The sequence below is a fragment of the Halichoerus grypus genome, chromosome 10, assembly GCF_964656455.1.
Source record: "Halichoerus grypus chromosome 10, mHalGry1.hap1.1, whole genome shotgun sequence".
Classification (NCBI taxonomy): domain Eukaryota; kingdom Metazoa; phylum Chordata; class Mammalia; order Carnivora; family Phocidae; genus Halichoerus; species Halichoerus grypus.
The window spans coordinates 122725068-122751378 of record NC_135721.1 but is presented as its reverse complement, the minus strand read 5'-3'; the positions used below and the strand labels follow the sequence as shown (position 1 = coordinate 122751378).

General features: G+C 49.4%; 2 protein-coding genes and 1 long non-coding RNA gene across 6 annotated transcripts in view; 1 reads left to right on the top strand and 2 right to left on the bottom strand.

Annotated features, from left to right (window-relative positions):
* IFT52 (intraflagellar transport 52) overlaps nucleotides 1-6880 on the bottom strand; it is a 35461-nt gene extending 28581 nt beyond the window's left edge. Inside the window, exons 1-3 of one of the 2 annotated variants that reach the window (XM_078057230.1) lie at nucleotides 6717-6880; nucleotides 3421-3545; nucleotides 2679-2766 (exon numbers count right to left, since the gene is read on the bottom strand). In XM_078057230.1, coding sequence (XP_077913356.1) covers nucleotides 2679-2766; nucleotides 3421-3545; nucleotides 6717-6737 — 234 coding nt within the window. In that variant the 5' untranslated portion in view covers nucleotides 6738-6880. The remainder of the gene's footprint in view (nucleotides 1-2678; nucleotides 2767-3420; nucleotides 3546-6716) is intronic. The other variant, XM_036096069.2, reaches the window with a different exon arrangement.
* A 195-nt stretch (nucleotides 6881-7075) lies between these two features.
* Nucleotides 7076-8459, top strand: LOC118538207 (uncharacterized). Its single transcript, XR_013442062.1, has 2 exons — nucleotides 7076-7263; nucleotides 8255-8459. It is a non-coding gene; the product is annotated as an uncharacterized LOC118538207 (long non-coding RNA).
* A 17-nt stretch (nucleotides 8460-8476) lies between these two features.
* SGK2 (serum/glucocorticoid regulated kinase 2) lies at nucleotides 8477-26068 on the bottom strand. Of its 3 annotated transcripts, none has more exons than XM_036096074.2 (14): nucleotides 25948-26068; nucleotides 24799-24859; nucleotides 24357-24406; nucleotides 23758-23815; nucleotides 23472-23555; nucleotides 22476-22607; nucleotides 21152-21264; nucleotides 20829-20865; nucleotides 19739-19825; nucleotides 17321-17416; nucleotides 16233-16388; nucleotides 13983-14072; nucleotides 9965-10164; nucleotides 8477-8869 (listed from the first exon to the last, which is right to left on the bottom strand). In XM_036096074.2, exons 2-13 carry the CDS (start codon nucleotides 24832-24834, stop codon nucleotides 10000-10002), a joined length of 1104 nt encoding a protein of 367 aa, XP_035951967.1. In that variant the 5' UTR covers nucleotides 24835-24859; nucleotides 25948-26068; the 3' UTR covers nucleotides 8477-8869; nucleotides 9965-9999. The 3 variants fall into 3 exon arrangements, with proteins under 3 accessions (XP_035951967.1, XP_035951969.1, XP_035951971.2); XM_036096076.2 differs by having other exon boundaries at nucleotides 22476-22604; nucleotides 25948-26055; XM_036096078.2 differs by lacking the exons at nucleotides 8477-8869; nucleotides 9965-10164; nucleotides 13983-14072 and adding an exon at nucleotides 14343-14466 and having other exon boundaries at nucleotides 25948-26055.
* Between the last annotated feature and the right edge of the window lie 243 nt (nucleotides 26069-26311).

Below are 26311 nucleotides of genomic sequence, written 5' to 3'. Positions count from 1 at the left end.
ATACATATTCTTCTAGTGCCTACATGCCCAAAGATTGACAATTTGAAGTACACATATTCCTTCATAAGTCATCTTCCTTTAACTTCTTTACATTACAGTTAAGACACTTTTTTTTTTTAATGGTGGTGGGTTATAATATCTAGGCTTCTCAATTCAGAATAAAGGTACATTTATAATATAGATAGCGGTGCCTGGGTGGCTCAGTCGATTAGGCATCTGACTCTTGGTTTCGGCTCAGGTCATGATCTAAGGGTCGTGGGACTGAGCCCCACATCAGGCTCTGTGCTCAGCATGAAGTATGCTTGAGATTCTCTCCCTCTCCCTATGTCCCTCCCCCCATTTGCACGTGCTCTCTCTCTCTCTCTCTCTCCCCCAAATAAAATAAATAAATAAAATCTTAAAAAAAATAATATAGATAGATGTTGAGCTGACAGAGTTGGGAAGCATGGTCTGGGCCAACTGGTGGTAAGTGAATACCACCACCAAGCAAATGTGTAAGACAATGAAGCTGAAGTGGGAACAAAGAAAAACTAAATTCAGTCTAGCTTCTAGCTTGATTCTCACATCTAATATCAGACATATGATGTCCTGTCATAGAAGTTCCTGGAGGACAACATCAAAGAGGGATCATATAGTCTATGAGGGGTGAACTGACCCCTTTATTGGTCCTAGGAGGCCAGCAACAGTGCCCAGGAAGGCAGCGATCTCTGCCTGGAGGAAGACCTCTGCTAACCATCTGGATCAGCTTAATGGAAGAATAAAAACACAAGGGAATGTTGGTTCTTAGAAAGAAGTTAAAAGTTTTTCTGCCTTTCCTTCCCACCTCACTCTACCTCTAAAGAGAAGGCATGGTGCAGGGAATGGTCTGGTGGGACAACATTTTATTAGGCTAAATATGCCTCTCAAGGGATTCTATCTTTTGAAAGCCACTGCCTTCCATCCCTAAGAGCCTGAAGTAAGGTTTGACCTAGTGCCTGTTCCCTGTTGGGAAAAGGACCAGGCACCGGTCTTGGATGCCCTGGCTTTTCTGAGGCTGCTTGTTCCTCAGCAAAGACCTGATCACCTCTCTCTTTGTCTTCACTAGGCAGAGAAGGGAGGTAGCAAGGGAGAAACTACTGGAGTGTGAGGCTAAAAACCAACAAGGAATATGGTATTCCTTCACATGTCACTGCCCACTGTGTGTACATTTCCCTCAGGTTCTCACTGGGTGGGGGCAGCTGGCCAACTCCATGTTCCTAATAGGAATTCCTGCTCCTTCTCTCAATTAACCTGATCAGTTATGTCTCTCTCCATGCCCTTCTCTAGAAGGTGGCCTTGCAGTCAGGTCAACAAAAAAAAGAACAATAGAAATGCTTCCCTGTAGACCTCCTTCCTGTGTCCCCACCCAAAGTCAGAGCAAAAGACCGTGGACTGCCCCAGTCTAAGGACCACACCAATTCCACCCTGCCTCAACCTCCCTACTCCCCATAACCCTCCCTAAGCACCAAAGCACTTGCAAGTTTCTATGAGAAGAGCTCTTGCTGTGTTCTGGGGTTTCTGTTTAGTACACATAACATTTACCATCTTAACCATTTTTAAGTGTGCAGTTCAGTAGTTCAGAACATTCACGTTACTGTGGTGCAATGGATCACCACCATCCATCTCCAGAATTCTTTTCATCTTGCAAAACTGAAGCTCAATACCTATTAAACAACTCCCCATTTCCTTCCTCACTCTAGCCCCTGGCAACCACGATTCTAACTTTACATGAATTTGACTACTCTAGGTACGTAATATAAATGAAATGATGTAGCACTGGTCTTTTTGTAATTGGCTCCTTTCATTTAGCATAACGTCCTCAATATACACCCATGTTGTAGCATGTATCAGAATTACCTATGTTTTTAAGGCTGAATAATAATTTACTGTATGTATATACCACCTTTTGTTTATCCATTCATCTGTTGGTAGACTTGGGTTGCTCCTACTTTTGGCTATTGTGAATAATGCTGTTATAAACATGAATGTACAAATATCTCTTTGAGATTCTGCTTTCAATTCTTTTGGATATATATCTAGAAGTCGGATTGTTGGATCATATGATAATTCTATTTTAAATTTTTTGAGGAACTGCCATTCTGTTTTACATAATGGCTGCACACACATATTTTCCCTTTCCACCAACAGTGCACATGGGTTCCAATTTCTCTACATCTTTGCCAATACTTGTGTTCTGGGTTCTACGTTTATCATTTTTTGTCTATTCTATGAAATAGGATAAAAAATAGCTTCATTTTAAAAGGAATTCCACCCCCCCCCCCCCCGCATCGGGCTTCCTGCTCAGCAGAGAGCCTGCTTCTCCCTCTCCCTCTGTCTGCCGCTCCCCTGCTTGTGCTCTCTCTCTCTCTCTGTCAAATAAATAAATAAAATCTTTAAAAATAAATAAATAAATAAAATAAAAGGAATTTTCCCATTTTCAAAGCAAAAATATGGCAAACAGGTATGGCTAGTATTTCATTAGCCTCAACTATGTGTCTGGCACTTTACATACATTATCTCAGTTAATGATCATAACTCCATGATGAAGAAAAAGAAAGGGAAGTGATTACCTTAAGGCAACACAGTGTATGGTGAAGAGGGATTTAAATCCCATGCACCTAACCATCTTACCGTATTTCTTCTTTTTGGATATTTCTTACCTCAGCTGCAGTAAATTTTTCCCTTGGCCCAGCTGTAATCCACAGTTTCACCCCAATTAGCTTCTCAGATGTGATTTCATCTTTTAAGCTAGAAATATGATTTTTAAAGTGTTAGATCCATAATTCAAGCCAATTTAGGAATTATTTTAGCCTCTAGACTACATGGAACCAGAGACCACAGAGGCCCAGAAATGAAGGGATTTAGAGGTACCTGGTACAGCCTCTCTCCCAAAGTAAGAATCCCCTCTATAGGCTTGTCCCCAGATCAGCCTCTGCTCAAATACTTCCTATAGGCCAAGAAGTCCAAATTAAACCATACAAGAGTATAAAGAGTCCTCCAACTACTAATTCAATCAGCTCTGCTATTAGCTGGTATGATTACATATCATTACCCATTAAGAAAAACCATTTACACACACACAAAGACAGAGAGGTATTCTCATCTTTCCTTTCCCTGAACTGAAGTACTCACCCAAGTTAAAATATAGAGAAAGACTCTAACCTCTTAAAAAGTTGTATATGTATAATTAGAATAATTTTTTGATTTGTGATTTGGGAGACAATATGCCAATTGCCAATTTTCAAAAGAAATGTTTTTATAATCATTTAGTTACTTCTGAACAATCCTTAAATTGAACTCCTCCTACCTAAACAACTGCTTACATAAGAAAATAAAGACTTTCCAATTATTACCAGCAGGCTATTGTTATCACTTAGAAGGGAAAACAATATACATGGTCACCTCTGAATCTTCCAATTACTCCGAAGTCTTTTCTGCATGGATTTATAGCCATTGTTGGTGGTAAATACTTCTTTTTTGTATGCATTGAAAAGAATGGTGCTCCGAAGCTCTTTCTCCATGGTTACCTTATGGGAAAAAAGAAGGGATCAGAAAAAGGGAAACAATAAACAATATCCCAAAAGACCCTAAATTGAATAGTCTTCTAATTTATCAAGAGAGGGCATACAGCTGCAACCTAGCTATGAAATCCCTATGATTCTCAAAGGTTGAGAGTGAAATGCATAATCACAGCCACAGAAATATAAAGCCAACTCTGGCTTTTGCCTCTGTTTCTTTTTTTTCTTCCTTTTTTATTTGACACAGAGAGAGCAAGAGCAGGTACACAAGAAGGGGTAGTGGGAGAGGAAGAAGCAGGCTTCCTGCCGAGCAAGGAGCCCATCCCAGGACCCTGGGACCATGACCTGAGCTGAAGGCAGATGCTTAACGACTGAGCCACCCAGGCGCCCCAGTGCCTCCTGTTTCTTGCCCTGGCCTTCCCACCAGCCTATTCTCACAACCCTGCCCCGCCATCACCCTATCTTTATGCCCTTAGACCATGTTTCCCACTTGATTTCTCACTGCTAACTACTGTTAAGTGTGGGGCACAGTCCTCTAGATTCTTTTTATACATATGTTAACTTACAATTTTTTTATGATATAGGATCCTATAATATGCACTATTCTGCAACACACTTTTTTTTTTTTTAAGATTTTATTTATTTATTTGACAGAGAGAGAGAGAGACAGCCAGAGAGGGAACACAAGCAGGGGGAGTGGGAGAGGGAGAAGCAGGCTTCCCGCTGAGCAGGGAACCCGATGTGGGGCTTGATCCCAGGACCCTGGGATCATGACCTGAGCTGAAGGCAGATGCCCAACGACTGAGCCACCCAGGCGTCCCTGCAACACACTTTTTTAACCTAACCTTATATCTTTCCATGTCAGTACACATGGATCTACCACATTTTTTAAAACTGCTACACAATATTGCATTTATGGATGTACCATAATTTAACCAATCATACAGATGAACATATTTTTTCAAAATTTTTGCTAGTAAAACAATTCTACAAACATTACCCTTTTTCTTTTTTAATTCTATTTATTTATTTAACTGACAGAGAGAGACAGCGAGAGAGAGGACACAAGCAGGGGGAGTGGGAGAGGGAGAAGCAGGCTTCCCGCCGAGCAGGGAGCCTGATGCGGGACTCGGTCATGACCTGAGCTGAGGGCAGTCACTTAACCAACTGAGCCACCCAGGCGCCCCTACAAACATTATCCTTAAACATGATGTTTTTCTGCACTTTCCATATTCATAGACTAAATTTCTACCTGTTGAATAGCTAAGTAAATTATTTCCAAATTGCCCTCCAAAAATTGTATTTTTTACTTCCATTAATACTAATGTATTTGTTTGTAAATAATCCTATTTCCAATCTTTTTCATCTTTGCTAGTAAAATGAGCAAAAAAAAAAAAAGTCCGCACTGTTTTAATTTGCACTTTGACATTAGTAAGATGGCTATCTTTCACTGTGTGTATCGGCCACTTGTATTTCTTCTGATTTTCTTGCTCATGTACTCTGTTCATTTTTCTATTGGCTTTAATATTTTTCTACCTAATCATTAAATACTTTCATAAATGTACTTGTCTTTAGACTTAGCTTCTAGTACCTTTTTGGGTTTGGCTTGGTGGAATTTTGTAGGACATACAGAAGGTTTTAAATTTTACAGAGTCGAAAGTATTCATCTTTTCCTTTCTGGCTTCTGGACTGCATGACATATTTGCAAGAGTTTTTGCTGTGCCAAGATTACAAATACATACAACAATGCTTTCTTCCAGTACTTTGTTATGTTGGTTTTTAAGATTTAAATTTTGGCCTATTTGGAACTTATTTTAGTGATCAAAATAAGGCTCATTATTATTATTATTTTTTTTACTAGAAAGCTGCCGGACACCAAACCACCTTTTCTTCTTTTTTTAAAGACTTTATTTACTTATCTGACAGACAGAGAGACAGCACAAGCAGGGGGAGCAGCAGGCAGAGGGAGAGGGAGAAGCAAGGCTCCCCGTGGAGGAGGGAGCCTGCCACAGGGGGCTCAACCCCAGGATCCCAGGATCATGACCTGAGCAAAAGGCAGACACTTAACTGACTGAGCCACCCAGGCGCCCCAAACTACCCTTTCAATGCTGATTTGAAAGACCACCCTGATGGGGCACCTGGGTGGCTCGGTTGTTCAGCGTCTGCCTTCAGCTCAGGTCATGATCCCAGGGTCCTGGGATCGAGCCCCGCATCGGGCTCCCTGTTCCTCCCTCTCCCACTCCCACTGCTTGTGTTCCCACTCTCGCTCTGTCAAATAAATAAATAAAATCTTAAAAAAAAAACAAAAACAAAACCTTGACTACATAATAAATTCCCATAGGTATCTGTATTTGGATCTATTCTGAATTCCATTACATTCTATCTGCATGTAAGTTCCTGCTCAGTTCCATACTATTTTAATTACAACTTTATGTTATACTATCTGGTGGCGCTGCAGACCTAACCCTCCTTATTGTCCTTACTTTTTAGAATTTTCCTGCCTAGCCTCACATATTTCTTTTTATTCCAGTTGAAATTTAAAGTCATTTTGTCATCTTAAAAAAAGGCTCATGATCACAGCGCCACTATCTTTTCACGTTCCAAGCATCCGTGTATACGCTTGTCTTCCCAATGTGTTCATACAATATTGTATCCAGCTTTTCCCACTTTCCTAAAAGAAAAGTCTTCACGGTTAGGTTAGTGGTTGTACGCTCTCTTGCGTGGTTATGCCATAATGAACTCAACCACCGCCTTCATGGGCATCTTGATTTTGCCATCACAAACACACTGGAATTTACATACTTCTGCTTTTGCCATTATTTTTGCTGTAGGACAAATTCCTAGGAGCACGATTCCTAGGAAAAGGGTTTGAGACTAGATGTTACGATTCCTCGTCCAATGATCTTTCTTGTAGATGTTAAACGATTCCTCGTCCAATGATCTTTCAAACTCAGCAAGACGACTAAAAATCCGCCCAGTCGCAGGCGACGGGGATTCGAACCCAGTGCGACGTTCGGGATCCGGGCCTATATCCGCGGCCCCAGTTTACTTTACCCCCATGAATCTCGATTTTCCGCAAGACTGGCCCGGAGGCCTCAGGAACAGGCCGGCGAGGCCCTCGCCTGCTCCCAGGCCGCCCCAACGGCCCGGCCGGCTCATCACAGTCGGAGTCCTTCTTACCTGAGGCCCAGTGACCACCATCTTCACCTGACACCGCCCCGCATCCCGCGGCCAGGTATCCAAGGCCTCTTAGCAACGGCGCTGGTGAGGCGGCGCGCCGGGCAGGCGTGCACTGCGGCGTGGACCTACCCCCGGAGCAACGTGATGACGACTGAACGGAAGGCGCCGTTCCACCTTGAGCGTCACGCGGCTGGAGGCCGGGGGGCGGGGCTAATAGGGGAAGGTACCATTATGTTGGATGAGGGGGTAAACCCAAAGAGAACGTGAATTAACTTTATGCCAAAGACAAGCCCATCGCGCTTCGTCCTTTAATATCAAGTATTCTTAGAGACTGATAAAAATGGTAGGACCCTACGGCCCAAACTTCGCTCCACCCTGAGGGAGAAGAGCGAAGGCTTCCGGCGGGACGGGGGGGGAGGGAGGGGCGGGGAGGTAGATGCTCCAGCCTGGACCCCAGGGGCGCAGGTGCAGAGCGGAGGAGCTCTGCGGCTTGGACCCTGCGTAGCGGTGGAGGTGCCCAGAACCCAGATTAGCGGCTCCGTGCACGGTGTGGAAGGGCTTCGGGGTCTTGGGAGCCCAGGAAAGCTTTCCCGGGGGAGGGTGGGCAGGTTTAGTGGTGCGAATTGTCACCCGAGATAGTTCTTCCTCGTTGACTAGCCCCGCATCTCTGAGCGCCACCGTGCCAGGCCCGGGATATGGCCGTGAAGCCGCCCTCGGGGCCTCCCCGGACGGGGAGTTAGACCTTGGCCAGATCCTACAAAACAGTGAAAATATGAACGGTATTACTAAGGGGGCTGTGAGGGCCCGGAACTGGTCTGAAAGGCGCCCAGGATGAACAGAGATATGATTGATATTCATTAAGAAGAGTAATATTCACTAAGGCAAGGGCTGGAGAAGGAGCCGCTATGCCAAAGAGGCAAAGCCAGATAGAGGTTGTCCTGCCATCGCCATTAAAATGAAAAGCCAGGCGCCGGTAACCACAAACAGGCCCCCCTTCCCTCCAGGGGAGCGCCCCTTGCCCGTCCTGAGAGAGTGTGGACTGCAATGCCACTTCCTCGCGGGTCCAAACCAGGAGCAGAGACATCCGGTAGTTTGGGTTTACATTTATGTTTGTTACAATATTCAATAGGTACAGAGTAGTAGCAGCTTTAGGAGCTTGAAACACGCAACTCGTTGCCTTTACTGTTACTGCAGAGGTAAAAAGAGAAGAGGATGAGAATTCTCTTGATGGGGATGCTGTAATTTGGTGCAAAATTAATAAAGATGGAAGTGATGTGTTCCCATTGGAGAGGGTGTAGGCTGTGCCACTTGAGGGTTTGGACAGGTCTGGAGTTCCTTCTGCCTGATGTACGGTCAGTGTTTCGTAGAAAACCAAGTTCAATTCCCGGCTGTGCCTTGTACCAGCTGGGTGACCTTGGGCAGGTTGCTTAATCTCTCTGAATGTTCCTTATCTGTAAAGTGAGGTCAATAATTTCTAAATGCCGGTTTATTGTGAGAATTGTTTTTGTTTGTTTGTTTGTTTTTTATTTATTTGACAGAGAGAGAGCACAAGCAGGGGGAGCAGCGGAAGGAGAGGGAGAAGCAGGCTCCCCACCGAGCAAGGAGCCCGATGTGGGACTCGATCCCAGGACCCTGAGATCATGACCTGAGCCGAAGGCAGACGCTTAACCAACTGAGCCACCCAGGTGTCCCTATTGTGAGGATTGTTGATAATGCAGAACGTGCTCAATAAACATTGACGAAGCATGATCAGTTCAATATTATAGTTCTTCTTCATTTTTATTTTCTATCCTGGTGAAAATTTTGTGACTTTACCGTCTTAGACCACATGGAAGCATGTGTTGCACAACCCATAGCAGGTTGTGTACTTTTGACAGTACTATCCTGTTACCTGACAACTACACTCTCGCTTTTTGCTTTGGGAAGTTGGGAGAATGTGGGCCTCTCCATCATGTTCCACATTTGTCAGTTAACAGTTGCTGTTATGATGGAAACCAAATCAGGGTGTTTCTTTCCAAGTTCTCAGCACATGTCATAGGGTAACAGTAACTTTTCCTGACGCAGCTTGGATCTCCAGTAGGTCAATGTTAGTGTCATTGGTGTGTCTTCCATGGTCTTCCAGCGTCATCCCCCATTATTCCTGGGGCAAGGAGCTGAGCAGAAATAAAAAGGAAGAGAAAGAGTGGGGTTAGGAGGAAAAGGCAATAAAATCGCCAGCACACACTGATGTTAAAGTTCTCTCCTTGTCCACAAGCCAAAAAGCCAATAAGCCCACCCTGAAGTAGCTGATGAACCACAGGTTTGTGAAAAAAAGACCACTTTGCCACTGAAATAAGGCAACATGATCCATCCTACTCGGTTTTGTGGGTACTGTTACCACAGTTACCACATGAAAGCTTCTAGTCCCTTCCTTGAGTCAAAATCTGGCACAGGTGCATCCCTGGGCCACATGCCTGGCCCTCGCAGCACAGGAGGCTGGGAAAGTCAGTATCTAGCATTTTCAGCTACTGTAAGTAGAGGTAATTACTCCCCTTCATCAGGGCTCACGAGCTAGGAGATTGCCCGGACATAGGAAAGGGTTCAGGTGTCAGGCAGGCAAACCTAATAACAATGTCCAGTACCACCCACAACAACAACAAAAAGATACCATCAACAGAGAAAAATTAGAGCATGTTGAGTAATAGCCTATAGGCTTATTACATCTCTGTCATTTTACACGTGGAGATAAAAATCCAAACACCAAGAGGTCCTTTGGTAGAGAGATGCTGGTTGCCTACCCCACATTTCCCCCTTCTCCCTTAGTATTAGAGCCTGTGTTTTTAGGGGTAGTAATGTGCCCAGCTAATAAACCACATATCCCAGCCTCCATTACAGGTAGGAGTGGATGGCTAATGAGCAGAAGCCATTGGTGGGGACTTCTGGGGAAGCTCTGTCAAGGTGCTATTTTGCTCTTCCCTCCTTGCCTCCTTTTTCCTTGCCCAGGACACAGAAGCAGTGACCAGAGCTGCAGCAACCATTCCGTGGCAATGCGGCAAATCCTAATATTGAAAGCCAATTGCCGAGGATGGCAGAGCAGAAATGCAGAAAGCCTCTGAGTATCTGAAGACCTGTCCAACCAGCCTTGAACCACCTAACAACATTCTTCCTTTATGTGCTGGAAAAATATACGTAACCTTATTTAAGCCATTGTTACTTTGAGTCTCTGTTACTAGAAGCAGAAGGTAAGGAAGGTAATTCCTGAGGGATACCAGCTGTCTTCAGTGGCTACACAAGTGCTTCTCTTCTAGTAGTCCAAGATGGTCTCATCCTCTGGTGCATAGGAAAATCCCAGGAATGCACTCGAGGCCCCAGAACTACTGGCCACAGTGTCGGGAGTGCAGCCAATGGACTTTGAAACAGCTTCCTGGGTAAACTCGGGGTCAAAGTGTTTCAAGTCAGCAGGTCCTGCCTGTGAATAGAAACCAACGGTGAGATAGGAACACGGGGGGCAGAGCTGCCAAAGGAACCCACAAGCCCTGAGAGGGATGTTAGGCCTCCCCTCTGAGGGCCTCGTGGACACCCACCTTTACCTGTCACTTACGTATGTGTATGCATTAGTCATCTTATTCCATGTGGCCCACTAACCACATATCAATTCCTCTAACCTCCTGGCACCCTGCCTGCGCCACACCAACCCTCTGACAAGTCTAGTCAATATACACTTACTGAATGCCTACCAGGCACTGTTCATGGCACTGGAAATACAGGAGAACAAAATAGAGTGGGCCCCTGCTTTCATGGAGCCTATATTATGCAGAGGGTAGGAGGACTGATAATGAGCATGTACAGAAATAGATAGTCTGGGGTGTTGATAGGCCTTATGAAGAAGACTGATAGGGCGCCTGGGTGGCTCGGTTGGTTAAGCGACTGCCTTCAGCTCAGGTCATGATCCCGGAGTCCCTGGATCGAGTCCTGCATCGGGCTCCCTGCTCGGCAGGGAGTCTGCTTCTCCCTCTGACTCTCCCCCCTCTCATGTGCTCTCTCTCATTCTCTCTCTCTCAAATAAATAAAATCTTTAAAAAAAAAAAAAAAGACTGATAATGAGCATGTACACAAATAGACAAAAAGACAATCTGGGGTGTTGATAGGCCTTATGAAGAAGACCAAATAAGGTAATAATGGTAGCAGAGTGACTGGCTGGCTTTTGCCGTCTTGGAGGAAGACCTGTGTATCAGCTTTAATGGTCATAAGTCCTCCACCCGCCATCCAGAGGTGGAGTCTAGCTCTCCATACCTTTAATATGGTATGGGTTTAATACGGGTTAGCCATGTGACTTGTTTGGGACAATGGCACGTTACCGGATGTGAAGCAAGCCAAGGCTTGAGAAGCACACATTGGGAGTTGTTCTCTCCTGCTGCACTTGGAACCCTGGGCCACCATGAGAACAAGCCCAGGCAAGCCCGTTAGAGTAGGAGAGGCCTCAGAAGGAGAATCCAGTTGCCCCAGCTGCTGGCCAACTGCCCGGCATTTGAGTGAGGCAGTTCTAGATCCCTGACGTGAGAGCCCGGCAGAGACCAGCTGGCCTGGCACCGGCCAAAAAAACTCACCCAGCCAACCCACAGAATTGGAGTGAAATACAAAATTGTTTTAAGCCACCTCGTTTGGGGGGTGGCTTGTTAGGCGGCATGAGCTAAATGAATCAGCCTCTTTGTGAGGAAGGCACAGTCCCTGGAGAATACTAGGCCACCCGGGTTTTCTGAAGTGAGCAGGTGAGCAAGTGGAAAGGTCTGCATATCCACTTGAGTATGCAAGCCTCAGGTTGTAGAACCAAAAACACCATGGTTTCCAACTTCTCAAAAAGGCCACAGGGCACAGTGGTCCCAGCTCAGGGACCAGCGTTCCAAGACCAGAGTGTAGATCCTGGCCCTGGCTCTTGTTAGCTGTGTGGTCCTAGACAAGACAGATGTTTTCTGTTTTTTACAAATGATATCAATGCTAAAGACACTTATTCAAGGTCTCACAGTGGTAGGTGACAGAACCAGGAATCCACTCCCAGTATGTCTTACTTTAAAGTCCATTCATTGCATCCTATTACCTCCCTGTCTAGCATTTTTTATATTATTCTCTCTCCAGGGTCTTTTACACCCCCAGATAAAGGTCTTTTTTCACATCAGGGTCTTTTTTACACCCCCAGATAAAGAAACTTTTCAGCTACCTGGACTGAGTGTATCCTATCTGACAACTGTTGTCAAGACTCTGGTGCTCGGGGCGCCTGGGTGGCTCAGATGGTTAAGCGTCTGCCTTCGGCTCAGGTCATGATCCCAGGGTCCTGGGATCGAGTCCCGCATCGGGCTCTCTGTTCCTTGGGAGCCTGCTTCTCCCTCTGCCTCTCTCTCTCTCTCTCTGTCTCTCATGAATAAATAAATAAAAAATCTTAAAAAAAAAAAAAGACTCTGGTGCTCAAAGAGACCTTCATGCACAGGTAATTCACGAAAGGTGAGGTGTAAATAGCAAACATCGGCAGTGTTGAGGTGTGCAAAGTACACGGATGGAAGCAGCTTGACACTGCTGAACACTTCGCAGGTGGCTGAGTAAACCTCCAACGTCTGCTTCAAATGGGGCTCCTTTCATGTATACTACCACCGCTAATTAATATTAGCGCTAATTAACAGCACTAATTAAACACTAGCCACCTTCACTATAAAAGAAATTAAAACAATATGAGATGCCATGTTTTACTTAACAAATTTGCAAAGCTAAAAACAGTAACAACTGCACCCGTTGCAGAGAGCAAGATGACAATTCTCCAGCCGACCCTGTTGACAGGAAGTGGATTTTACTCCCCACTGCATGGTTAAGGCAGTGGGAATCAAGAGCCTAGGGGAGTGCCTGGCTGGCTCAGTTGGGGAGAGCAAGCAACTCTTGACCTCAGGGTCTTGAGTTCAAGCCCCACACTGGGTGTAGAGATCACCTAAAATTTAAAAAAAAAAGAAAAAACCTAAAAATGTTCACATTCTTTTGACCTGGTAATTCCCCACCTGGAATCCATCTTAGGAAATAATCAACCCAAGGCAAAGATACACACTTAAAGGTGTTCATCGGTACTTTTATGATAAAGAAAGAATGATAAATAACCTAAGGTTCACCATTAGGAGCATGGTTGAATAAATTATATCACCAACAGAGGGCTGAAATATTATGTAGCCATTTAAAATGATACTTAGAAAGTTTTATATGATTTGGGGGAAATAATGAGATTGTTTCTAGCAAGAAAAGAAAGGTAAGGGGAGAAGATATCTATATGTATAAAGTATGACCTATGTAAAAACACACAGAAAAAGACAGGAAGGAATATGCCAGCAGCAGTTTCTCTTGGGCAGCGAGATAATAAGCTTTTCCTCCCTGCTGCTTTAAACTCTGTTTTACACACCTTCTATAATGAATACATGTCGTTTTTATTATCAGGAGAAAAAAAGTTTTACAGGGCTTGGTTCCATCTGGATGTGCTATGTGACAGAGAAGGGTTTATTTACTTATTTTTTTATTTTTTTTAAAGATTTTATTTATTGGGCGCCTGGGTGGCTCAGTTGTTAAGCGTCTGCCTTCGGCTCAGGTCATGATCCCAGGGTCCTAGGATCAAGCCCCGCATCAGGCTCCCTGCTCGGTGGGGAGCCTGCTTCTCCCTCTCCCACTCCCCCTGCTTGTATTCCCTCTCTCACTGTGTCTCACAGAGAGAGTGAGAGAGACAGAAAGCGCGAGCAGGGGGAGCGGCGGGCAGAGGGAGAGGGAGAAGCAGGCTTCCCGCTGAGCAGGGAGCCCCATGCGGGGCTTGATCCCAGAACCCTGGGATCATGACTTGAGCTGAAGGCAGATGCCCAACTGACTGAGCCACCCAGGTGCCCCTATTTACTTATTTTTTTAAGACTTTATTTTTAAGTAATCTCTACACCCAACATGGGACTCAAACCTTCAACTCTGAGATCAAGAGTCGCATGCTCCACTGACTGAGCCAGCCAGGAGCCCCCAGAGGGTGCTTTAAACAGTGTAAAGGGCTCTCCAATGAAGGTTATTGGTGCTGAGAATGAAGGGGGGTGGGCAGCGTGGCTCATCACACAGAGCTGGACCGGCAGTCAGGACTTCTGGGGTCTAGACCCTGTTTTGCCTCTAACTTACCGTGTGGCCTTGGGCCCTTGGTTTTCCCACCTATAGAAAGAGAGTCGGCCCGGATCACCTCCAAGCTCCCACCAGCCCCCGAAATCCAGAATCTGGAACACAGTGACTTCTTACCACATTTGGATTGAAGGGTGGAGTCAGCCTCTTGTGGTACAAGTCATCCCAGTTTATGGGGCTGAAGAATACATGGCTCTTTATCTCAAGCTGCAGGAAGAAGGTGCTGATCACAAGTAGCCCTCCCCAAAGCACTCCTCCCCACCCCACCCCCACCTCCCATGTCTGGGAGCTCCAAATCTACTGGCAACTGGCTGTCAAGCCCTAAAACCTTTACTGGGAAAGTAACTCATACTTCCAGCTGGTTTCCCGGGACAAAGGGCTGTTCTGCAGCCAGGTCTCTTCCCTTCGCCACACCTAAAACCCACACCCTTCTCCCCCATAGTATTCATTTATTTCTCAGCTATTTACCGAGCGCCTACTCTATGCCAGCACCACGGGACGCTGTGGTGGTTTGTCAGTGAACAAGAGTGCAGAACTTGCCTTTGGGGTTCCCAGAGGATCTTGCCACCCCACCCACCTGCCTCAGTGCATCTTGATTCTTCTAGAATGCAAACCAGAAAAATAGACCACATCAGCTCAGGAAGGAAGGTGAAGGAAGTAAAGCCTCAGGAAAAGCTGCAGGTTCCTGGAGGCCCAGAACTTCGGACTCAGCCCCGGGCCTCACTCAATGTTTCTTTCCTCATCTAAGCCGATGTGAGCACCAAGCTCCTCCTAGCCCAGCGGGACCCTCTCGGTCTGTGTTTCGCAAGGAATGATCCTCCAGCTCCCTACATCATAACCACTCCCCACCTCATGCCCTGCACGCCTCTTAAAAAGCCAGATCCAAAATATCTTGAGTACCCAAGAAACAGATAACAATGGTTGCCTTTAAACTAAGGAACTGGGTGACTAGAGGGACTTTCTCTTCATATCCTTTGAATTTTGATCTATGGGAATGTATACCTTATTTGAAAAATCATACATATTTTTTAAGATGCAAATTTCCACTTAGAAGAAGGGCACCAGTCTTCATAAAAGTCCCCTTCTTGGGCGCCTGGGTGGCTCAGTCGGTTAGCGTCTGCCTTCGGCTCAGGTCATGATCCCAGGGTCCTGGGATGGAGTCCCACATCGGACTCCCTGCTCCGCACAGAGCCTGCTTCTCCCTCTGCCTCTGCCTTTCTCTGTCTCTCATGAATAAATAAATAAAAAATAAATAAATAAAAAATAAAATAAAATAAAAGTCCCCTTCTTTAAGCTGGCCAGGGATGGGTAGGCAAACGCCCTAAATGTTGTTACACTTCATGGTATCCAGCATGTGTGGCTATGGGTACCAACACTTAGCACTGGCCTAAGTGCTTTGCATATATTAATTCACGTGATCTTTAGAGCAGCTGTGAGCTAGGTATTATTATTGCAGATGGAGAAACTGAAGCTTACATAGAGAAGTTATGCAATTTGCCCAAGGTCCTGCAACCAGAAAGGACTAGGAAGGTGGAGGAGGGATCTGAACCCAGGTAGTCTGTCCATGCATCACAACCACTCTGCTAGAAGAGAAAGCAAACTTCCAGGAAGAAAAGCACTGTGGTCTTCCTTTTATAAATTCAAATTACCTTTTGTTGAATAGAGAATGTAAGATTATTTTTCGAGTACTACTTTAATAAAAAAGAAATCATGAACTCATTACAGGAATCGAGAGTGAATTACTCATCTCTATATCCTGAATGCCCAGCCTGGCACTGGCAAAAACCAAGTCCAGTCCTCTCTCTGCACAGAAACCAGAGGAATTTCTTAAAACTGAAATTGAGTCTTGCCATACCCCTGCTCAAAACCCGCCAAAGTGGACCACGCTTCTTGTTCCTGCCACAGGACCTTTGCACATGCTGTGCCCTGTGTTGTCACCTCCTCAGAGCGGACCTCCCTCACCATGCTAGTGTAAATCCACTCCCTCCCATTATTGTCTGTCTTGGCTCATTGTTCATTTATTTCCTGGTACTTGTCACACTCTGCAATAATTATATACCATAATGTTTGTTTGCTGTCTGCCCTCCCCCAGTCAACTTAATAAGGGCAGAGACCCAGGCCCATTGAATCGCTAGAACCTAACTCAATGCCTGGCACATAGTAGGTGCTCAGTAAACATTGGTTGAATAAAAGAACTGGACTGAAGGAAGCAATTAAGCAGTAGCAGCTGTGAATTTCCAAATGAAGGAGTTCGCAATGCCTGGTTTTGGAGGGCAGCTGGATGCACATCACTGTGCTTCTAAGCTGCTTCTGCAGGAAGCTGAGCACCCCCATCAGGGACCGGTGCTCTGCTAGCAGTTCACCTACAAAGTCTGATTTGGAGCCCAGCCGCTGCCTCTGGTCCTTGTGGAGAAGGCCTTGCAGGAGGTCGCAGGCAGCCACAGTCTGGCCCCCGGGGATCTGTAGTGGCTGGTACAGAATGTTCTCATACATCTGGGTCATGTCTTGGCTGTAGAATGGTGGCTGATGAGAGAGAGATAGAGAGAGAGAAGCTGGAGGCTCATCCATGCTAAAGTGGGGAAAGGTCTCAGGGAGACTTAGAGCAAAGCCAGGTAATGGAAGGATTCAGCCAGACTGTGTCTTGTGCAATGGGTCGTGCCGCAGACTGGAGAGAGACAGAGACCTCGGCTTCCGGCACAGAGGAGAGGACTGCTGGGAAGGCTGAGAGGGGGCCTCCCGGGAGCACCCCCTCTCCCAGCTCTCTCAACCCAGCTTGGGCACCAACTCTGCACTTTGCAAAGTGAACACGTTCCCCCTCATCATTCCAGCCCAGCCGCACAGCCATCTTTGAAGACGGGTAGTAATTTGTTGGATAAGACAAGGCTCAGAGAGATTAAGCCACAGGGCCAGGAAGAGAGCCAGGCCCCACTCCGTGCCCAGAGCCCACTCTTTCCTGAGGCTCTTCATCCTGCCTCCTCCGCTGGCTCTTCCTCTTCCTGACTCCCCAGAGCCCGTTCTTTCATATCCCGCACGCTCTGTTGGCGAAGCCAGCCCAGAGCAACACCTCTGCTGGGGTAAGTCTACACAACGCCTATGCTGAGCAGGCAGCCTAGGACTGGCCCCAGGGCTGGTTCCACAAACTACCAGCACTGAGACCTTTCTGGACTTCAGTTTCCCTCTCGGTAAATAAGAACAACTCCATTTCCTATAATGGCAGCCTCCAAAGGCTGTTTCTAGGTGCTAAGGGAGTAACATGCGAGATGGTGTGTTGTAAAGTGCTGAACTAATGCTATTAAAGAAACATGCATAATCCTGACATCATCTCTTTGAGGTTGGAGTAGAGAGATGGCTCATTCGGTTCCTTGAGGAGCCTGAGGAGGCCACACAAGGGAGAGATCCACCCCCATCTCTTCCCAGAGCCACATGTCCCTTGCAGATGGTTACACCCCACTCACCAGGCCTTGCAGCATCTCGTAGAGAACTGCCCCCAAGCACCACCAGTCCACTGCCCGATCATAAGGCTCTTTACGAAGCACTTCTGGAGCTAAGTACTGTTGAGGAGAAATACACGTATATGAAAGATACTCGGCCTCAGTCTCCCCAATTGTAAGCAGGGCACTTAGAAGAAAAGATCACCAGGGGTTGATCCTGCTGTGATATTCACTCGGCTGTGCATATGTTCAATCAGCATCCCTTTGCCAAAGGCCAACTCTGTGCGTGACCCTTTGCCAACGTGCTGGAGACATAGGGGAGATCAGGCAGGACCGCCCTGTATAGTTGTGTAAGTGGGGCACCATACAAAAGTACCAGCCAAATGGATATAGGAAGATGGAAGCCTGGCTGTGATTAACTCACCAAGCCATAATGCCAGTATAGGGCTGTATCTGGCAACTTGATTAATGTTTAATAGAGTAACTTTTTCTAATTAATGTGCCCAAGGGGGTGCCTTTATCTAATTTGCACAAAAGCATCCAATTGGTGTCCTGGGAACAGGAAAGCCCTGTGAGTACTCACAGTGCACTGCGGAGACTAATGGTGAAGTGTAAGTAAACGTGGCCCATACTTGTCCTGGAAACCTCAGTGACAGAGAGATGGGTAGAAATCAGGAAAGAGGTGGTGACGCGTGAGCTCATATTGACAGATGAATGCATGCCACAGAGCTGTGCCTTCCAACAAGAAGAGGACCCGAGGCAGAGCTGGGCTTTCTGCCAAACCCAAGGGCTTGGTGACCCCCTAGCCTGGCGTCTCTGCCACTAAGGAAAGGGGTCTCAGCAACCGAGGGAGCCATTTTGAGAGACTGTGTGAGTGTGGGAGGGGCAGGAAGTCACCCAGACCTGAGTCCATGTAGGACTCATTTAACCTCCCAGAACCCTGATTTCCTCCTCCATAAAATGGGGTTGCAGGATCCCTCCTTGGGGGCTGTTTTAAGGCTCTGTGCTAATCTAGGTGTAATATGATATGTGTGTAGGCCTTGAACAATGGGAGCAACCATGGGTACTCTTGTTGTGCTTCCTGGCAACACAACAGTGGCAGAGTTAGGGAAGAGATGGCGTGTTGGGGCCCCATGTCTCCTACACAATCCAGGGTGTCCTATGCCCTGCTCCTCACCCTGGCAATGTCCAAGGAAGGGATGGCTGGGGTGTCAGGCTCTGGGCCACCAGCTCTGTCCAGGGGACACCCTGCCATATGCAAACACAGACAATGGCTCTTGCTCAGAGAGATCAGCAGTCCATCAGCTGCCCCAAAACCAAATAGGAGGCCCAGCTGAGATCTGAGATACAGATTTTCTAGCAGAGAACAACAGAGCAGCTAATGTCCTGTCCCATGCCAGATCAGGAGGAGCTTCCCGGTCCTGCAGCCTCTGCCTCCCAGCCCCCACCCAGATATCTGTCAACTGGGAACCCCTTTGGGTCCAAGGTCCAAGGGTCAACACTGGTGGGAGTCCAGGGAAGGGTTTTCACCACAAGGCTCCAGGGAGGCCTTGGCAGGACACATAGACATGAATGAATTACTGCTGAGACCCACAGATTTTAGCCCCCCAAGCTCTTGGCAGCTGGAAGAGGGGCGTAGACCAGCATTTTACATTTGCAAGCCCTGATCTTAACTGTCAGGCCAAGCCCTCCTGTTGCACATGGACTTCACCCTGTAGGGCAGGCTGTCCAATATGGCAGCCACTCATCACACGGCTACCGAACACTTGAAAGGAGACTGATCTCATTTCAAAGACTTAGTTAGAAAAAAAAGAATAAACTATCTCAACAATTTTATATTGATTGTATGTTGAAAGGACAATATTTTGTATATATTGGGTCAATTAAAATATATTACTAAAATGAATTCCACCTGTTTCTTTTTATTTTTTAAATGTGGCTACTGGGAAACTTTACATTGAGTATATGGTTTGCATGGCTATTTCTATTTCTATTTCTTTTTTTTTTTTTTTAAGATTTTATTTATTTATTTGACAGAGAGAGAGAGACAGCGAGAGAGGGAACATAAGCAAGGGGAGTGGGAGAGGAAGAAGCAGGCTTCCCGCCGAGCAGGGAGCCCGATGCGGGGCTCAATCCCAGGACCCTGGGATCATGACCCAAGTCGAAGGCAGACGCCCAACGACTGAGCCACCCAGGCGCCCCGGCTATTTCTATTTCTATAGGACTGCATTGCTGCAGAGCTTCCCTGGCAGCCCCCAGAGCTGGTGCCCCCATTACACGGACGAGGAAAGCAAGGCAGAGAGCACAGCCAGCTCAGGGCAAGGGCTTGGGTGACAGGAGTGAGGCTCCCCCACCCCGGTGTAACCTGTTGGCTCTAAGCAGGAGTTGAAGCTCAACCACTCATGGCCTGGCCTCTGACCTCTCCTACAAGGTTTGGCTTACCTCAGGGGTGCCACAGAATGTGGATGTGGTCTCCTCAGGCTCTACCCCTTCCTTGCAGAGGCCAAAATCCGTCAGCACCACGTGTCCCTGCAGAGGAGGGTGGGTGGGTGGTCTAAGCTAAAGGTATGGTCAGGCCTAACCCCAAAGCCCAGATGCTTCACCCCAGGGCAGCAGCTGTGGAGTCAGCTACAGGCTCTGGCCCAGGCTACGGGCTCCACTTAGAGACCCAGAGCTCCTAGACTGGATGCCAGGAGCAGTACAAGGGGCAAGGTGGGGGGATAGCATTGCACTGTCTGCCCCCCCCACCCTAGCTTATCACAGACTTAGACCCATGCCCTACAACATGGCAGCTCCAGGAATGTCCTTGCTGAAGGGGACTGGTGGTGGCAGCTCCCTTGACAGAGGGCTGGCGTTTCAGAAAGGAACCATATCTTGGGGCAGCTGGGCAGGTGGGTGGCTGGTGGAGGTCATGGAGTGAGTGGATACTGTGGGGCTCTGCTTAGATCCCCCCTTTAGGAGCTGTCATGCCCATCCCCCCACTTCTGGGACATTGCCCTCACCCAAAGTTAAGCCCCTCCCCAGGGGCAATCCACACCCAGTGACTGGTCAATGCAGGGGCACAAAAGCCCAGCCTCCCTGGCTCAATTTGGAATGGTTCTAAAGAGTCGCCCCAGCTTGGGCCCTCCCCTCCCCTGTAAGATCAGCCAAGGCCTCCTCAACTGCAACCACAATGCAGGTGGGCTTCCTCCTCTGCCCAATCCTGCCTCCTCACCCCCTTAAAACTGGATCTCTTAAGAGCATTCCCCAATAACCATCTGCACTCAACGCTCCATCTGTTTCCAGGGGACCCAGTCTAAGACATGGAAAGACTACAAAGTCCAAGAGCCTCTACCTGGCTCCACCCCTACCCCCCACAGACCTCGTACACACACACACGTATGTGCACACATACTCGAATGCATCCCTACCCATCTGCACACAGGTACAATGCTTGCACACACACTCATAAGCACACAGCACATGTGTGCAGCTATGTGCGCCCGCGCGCGCACACACACACACACACACACGCACACACACGCACACCAACCTGGCAGTCCAAGAGAATGTTCTCTGGTTTCAGGTCCCTGCAGAAAACAAGAGAAACGAGCACCGCGAGGTCTCACTTAGTGAGGAGAGCCGGGAGCCCAGGGTCCTGGCAGGAGGACTGTTCCCGGAGGCTCACAGAGATGTGGACGGGGAGCCCAAGGAGAATGGGCACTTGATCCCAGAAAGGAAGCTCCTACTCTACTCCCACTGCTGGGCCGTCCTCCTCGGACAAAGGGCCAAGTTCCCCAGGACCTAGGGGTCCACACAAGCCCTGGCATTTGTGGCGGAAGGGCCAGGCCTGGCTGAGCCACAGGCGGGCCTCACCTGTAAATGACGTTGAGGGAGTGCAGGTAGCCAAGGGCGCTGGCCACCTCGGCGGCGTAGAACCGGGCCCGGGGCTCCAGGAAGCGGCGTTCCCGCTGCAGGTGGAAGAAGAGCTGGAAGGGGAGGAGGTGTGAGAGAGGGTCTCCGGGTGGGGGGCTGCAGCTGCTAGAATGCAGGGTGCGGGGCAACTGGCCGAGTCACCTGCTCTCTGAGCTGCGATGTACTCGGATGGAAACGGGCATGCTTGGGGCACCTGGGGGGCTCCATCGGGTAAGCATCTGATCTGACTCTTGATCTCAGCTCACACCTTGAGCTCAGAGTTGTGAGGAGTGCAAGCCCCATGTTGGGCTCTGTGTTAGGCGTGGAGCCTACTTAAAAAAAAGGGGGGGCATGCTGGCCCCCACCCTACAGAGCGGTCGTGGGTGTCCAAAGTGTCAGCAGGAGAGGTTAATTCGCATGGACTGAGCAGCTACCGGGTTCCAGGCTTGAAGCCAGACCCTTTCACATCTCTTACCTCATTTAATTCTCATGACTACCTTTAAAGTATCAAATACGATGCCAGTTTCACCTAAGAGGAAACTGGGAGGGGTCGGGTGACTTGCCCAAGGCCATGTAGCTCATAACTGGCAGAGCGGCCAATGGCCCTGGGTCATTCAAAGATGTGCTTTTCCTCCCCCCGGGGCAATAAGATGCTCAGAGCTGTCAAACTGAGCCCAGCCTAGGTCTGCCTGTGAGCCAATTGCTTTGGTCTGTATTGCTGGCCTTGGAGAGGCCTTGACCTCTACCAGGGGACTTAGGGATCTTGAGCAAAAACTCCCCTCTTGGTATCAGGCCAAAAGTCATGAGGTCACACAGGTTCAATCTGGGATCACCTGCCCAGAGAGACAGAGTGAAGTCCAGGACAGAGCCCAGCTTATCCCAGCTGTGCTTCTGGGTCACCCAGTGGCCTTGGGTCTCTGTTTACCACAGGGACCAATCACCCCCACCCAGTGGCCTGTGGTATAAAAAAGGGGCATTGGAAATCTTGACCGCAGAGCTCCACTAACTCTGGCCTTACCCAGGTGTGCTGAAGTGAGTCTGGGCAGCCTTGCGTGGGGGCAGTCAAGAAATGCTGTGGCCGGGAGCCAAACAGACTTGCATTCAAATCCTGGCTCTGTCAGGGACAAGCTGGGCGACCTTGAGCAAGGGAGTTACCTCCTGAGCCTCAGTTTTTCAGCTACAAAATGGGTCTATTGTGAGGATGAGGGGAGATCATTCCAGAATCTGGTACACACCGGGCACGTAAGAGCCCAGCCCAGGGAAGCCTCCCTAGGGGTCCACCCACCTCTCCCCCGTTGACATAGTCGAGCACGAAGTAGAGCTTCTCAGGCGTCTGGAAGGAGTAGCGTAAGCCCACCAGGAAGGGGTGCTGTACGTTCTTCAGCAGCACACTGCGCTCCGCCATGATGTGGTTCTGCTGTGGAGTCATAGGCAGGGGCCCATGCCACAACCCGCCACAGCCCCTTGTACCCTGGCACAGCCCATGTGGCCTCACTCACTCATGGGGGTCGCCCTGCCCAGGGCCTTCTCATGCCCCTGCTCAAATACCCACTGTGGCTCCTTAGTGCCCTCAGGGCCTAGTAGGCAGGATTCTGAATGGTCAGCCTCATCCCCAGCCTCACAGGTGCACCTCCAGCCCCCGGGTCAGAGACCTCTGTCCCCCTCCCCTGGGGTGATAAGGCAAGCGTACGTGATTACTGCATAAAAGGAGCCACACTCATGCTTTTGTTCATGCTGTTTTTCCTGCCTGGGCACCCCACATTCGAGGCCAGCTGCCAGGCCACCTCCCCTATGTGCTATGTGCCCTCACGATGTCCTTGTTAACATTAATTCCCTCGCCTGAGTCCTCTGATTGATAGTCAATCCTCTCTCAGGGCCTGCTCCATGCCCCCTCGGGGGCTGGATTAAAGAGACTCAAGTCAGCTGAAGAATCTACAACTCTGGGACGGCTGCGGCTTGAGGGGTCTTTGGAGAGTATAAAGTAAGCCTCCAACACCTCACATCTAGGGAGGCTGGCAGCTAGACAGGGCAGAGGGCTTGTCAGCCATGGAGCCCTGAATTTCCCGGGGGAAGGTGGAGGGCTGGGACGGCGTCCTCCCAAAAGCCCTGTGGGTGAGCCAGTTGGCCCAGCTTCCTTGAGAAGGGTCAGCACCCTCAGCACCACCTGGGCCTATGTCTGCTATGACCGCAGCCGCGCCCAGCCCCATGGGTCCTTCAGAACTGGGACCCATCTCGGGAAACCACCCTAGGCTGGGAAATGCCTGAGCACAAGTTCTGGTACCTCTTTCTTCTTTAAGATGGACTTTTTCTGCAGCACCTTCACTGCATAGAACATCCCGTCAGACTTGTGCTTGGCCAGCAGGACCTGAGCAGAAGCACAAATGCAAGGCCCCATGGGGGCCGACTCCTCTGAGCTTCGGATTTCTCCATCAGCCCCTGGCTCTGGCCCCGAGTCTGTGATTCTGCAGGTTCTGAGCTCCCGCTTTGCACATGCAAGCAACAGGCAGAGGGTGGAGGAGGCCAGGGAAGGGAAGACCCAGGCCTCCCAACCTCACTGTGTCACTCACCTTCCCGTAGCTCCCTTTGCCAATGACTTTCAGGAAGTCAAAGTCGGTGGGCCTGGCACTGGGGGGAGGGGAAGAGCACAGGTCAGCATTTGTGAACTTGGGAAACCTGGCTTCTGAGATCAAATCCAGGCTTCTCTTTAACTTGGAAGCTGGGGAATAGAGGGAGCTTTCCAAGAGCCAAGCTTCCTCACCACTGAAGCATGCCATGTTCTCCCAGCCAAGAGGGCTTGGAAGACTGGCCCCTGCCCCTGGGGATCCACAGTCGAGTAACCAACAGGCAATTTGGGGAGAAAACCAGACACAACTGCATAGAAGGCAAGAGATCTGGCCCCCCAGACCTGAGAAGGGCCTGAGGGTGGGGAATTGCTAACAATGCAGACTTTAGGGTGCATTTGAGGCATGTGACTCAGCATGGGCAAAGGCTGGGGAATTAGTGGGAGATAAAGCCGGGGGACAGTCCTGGGTCCCAGGTGGCAGAGGGTCTTGATGGTAGACCAGAGAACTTGGATCTGATTCTCAAGAAGAGGGGAGCCGGGTATGAGAGGAGTCAGGTATGAGGGGAGCCAGGGAGGAAAGTTGCTTGAGAGACCAGAACTCACTTTGGGTTGGCTGAAGGTCCCAGGTTGATGTTCCCATTGGCCCTTGAGGGCTAAAGACATTTACAGAAAAGTCAGTAAGATCAGCAGTGACTGTGTGTTAGGATCCTCAGCACCCCACTTTCCCTTGGCCTAGGCCCTGCTCCCTTTTCTACTAGCCTGCCTGCTTCCTCCTTCCTTCTTTCCATTTGTCTACCAACCCATCCAACCATCCACCATCTCATCTGCTTCTCCTAACACCCCATTTTCTTCTTGAAGCTCTTGCCCAACTCTGTGCCCTGTTCACCCTGCAAACGGCCCACTTCCGTGAGCTCACAGTGACCCCTGTCTGCCCCCCCAGTCCTGCTCTAGGTGGGCCCATCAGGCTGGCCTGAGCTTCCACAGATTTCCCCTGTGGAGGAAGTGAGCCCCCTAGTGGTGGGCAGGGGAACCAAGACCCACTCACCTGAGGACTAGGGGTCCCGGCCCGGCTAGAGTCCATTCTCCAAGCAGCAATCAGGTGGGCTCTGGGGACACAAGAGGGACCAGGCATGAGACAGCTGTTTTTGGGGAAGGAGTGCCATCTGTCTAGGGCTTTAGGCACTGCTGCGCTCTCCACTCCTCCCCAACCCTGTGCATCTGCCACAGTCTGAGCATCTCCTACACAAGGCCAATGACCCCAGCAAGGGACAAGAAGTGATGTACCCTGGACCCAGCTTCTCTAATCAGATATCTCAAGAGAGAGCCAGGGGGAATGGCCAAGGGTAACCCTGCCAGGCTGGATCTTTTCAAGGGTTGGGGACTGCCAGTACGGCAAGATCCCTGTGAGCCAGGGCAGCTCTGGAAGTCCAGGATGGCCAGGACTGGAGGGCTGGGCTCCCCAGGCTCCCAGACAGGCATATGCAACCCTGAATTCCTGTGGACAGCCCTGAGCTGGGATCTGTGTTGTGTTGACTATTATCTCCCTGCCACATGGACTTCTACTTAATGTCCCTAGAATGGCAGCTGCCCTGGGGGCCTTGAAGAAAAGACCCACGCCTGGCTAGTGTCTGTCTGAAGAGTGTGACCAGCTGGTCTATGCAGCCAGGAGCACAGTGTCTTTCCTGCTCCCTGTCTGCAGGGTGAAGGAGGTTGGTGTGTCCGGGCCCTGGCTCAGGATGCCCACGGCACACCCCTGCTTGGAAGGCCAAGGCTAAGACCTGAGATCCCCCCTAAGAACTCAGTTGCTCATGGAGGCTGCAGGTACTGCACATCCCAGGACCACAGCCTTGACCCGCTGGGGGACCTGGGCTGCAGCCTAGCCCCTCTGGATAAAAACCACCCGTCTTTACAAGGGAGGATCCTAGAGCAACCACCCCCATGGCCTTCTTGGGCGCTGACAAAGTGACCCCAGGGGAAGGAGGGAATCCCCTAGCCCAGGCTGCTCCAAAAGGCCCAGCCCTGTGGGGCCCTGAGAGCACGAGCTGCAGAGCTGCCTGATTGGAAGTGTAGCCGGGCTTCAGCCAGCGCCCTGGGGTCCGTGCTCCCCCTGAGGGCCCACAACGCTGCCACACCCGCTCCTGGGCTGACCCAGTGGGCCCCTTTGCTGGGCCCTGGCCTCTCCGGCCCCACGTACCTGCGCAGCCCGAGGAGAGGCCACTGAAAGAGCCAGCAGTTGGAGCCGGAGGACAGGCCGTGGACAAGAGAGCCTCCCTCTGTTCTCCCAACAAGGGCCGAAGTGTCAGTGCCTGGCGCCGGCCCGGTCCCAGCGCCCAGCCCAGAACTGCCGGCAGCAGCCGCACGGGGGCTGCTGATGTCATGTGGGATCCAGCGGCGCTTAAGATGGGACCAGAGACCTCGGTTCCCTCGGGGACATCGCCTCCCCCTGGGGGGTGGGTGGAAGGGGGTGCGCAACAGCTGCAGGAATGCCCTGCTCACGCCTGGGGCTTGTTCGAATGTGTGCCAGCGTGTGGCTCAGGCTGTGTGCGTGTGCGTGCGTG

Bases quoted from the DNA above. Each gene is read 5' to 3' on its own strand.
- SGK2 (XM_036096074.2), bottom strand. From the start codon at position 24,834: ATGGACTCTAGCCGGGCCGGGACCCCTAGTCCTCAG. The intron at 22,608-23,471 runs GTACCAGAACTT...ATGACTCCACAG, and splicing joins CCATCTTAAAGAAGAAAGAG to CAGAACCACATCATGGCGGA. The intron at 20,866-21,151 runs GTGAGGCCCGCC...TGTTTTCTGCAG, and splicing joins TCCCTCAACGTCATTTACAG to GGACCTGAAACCAGAGAACA.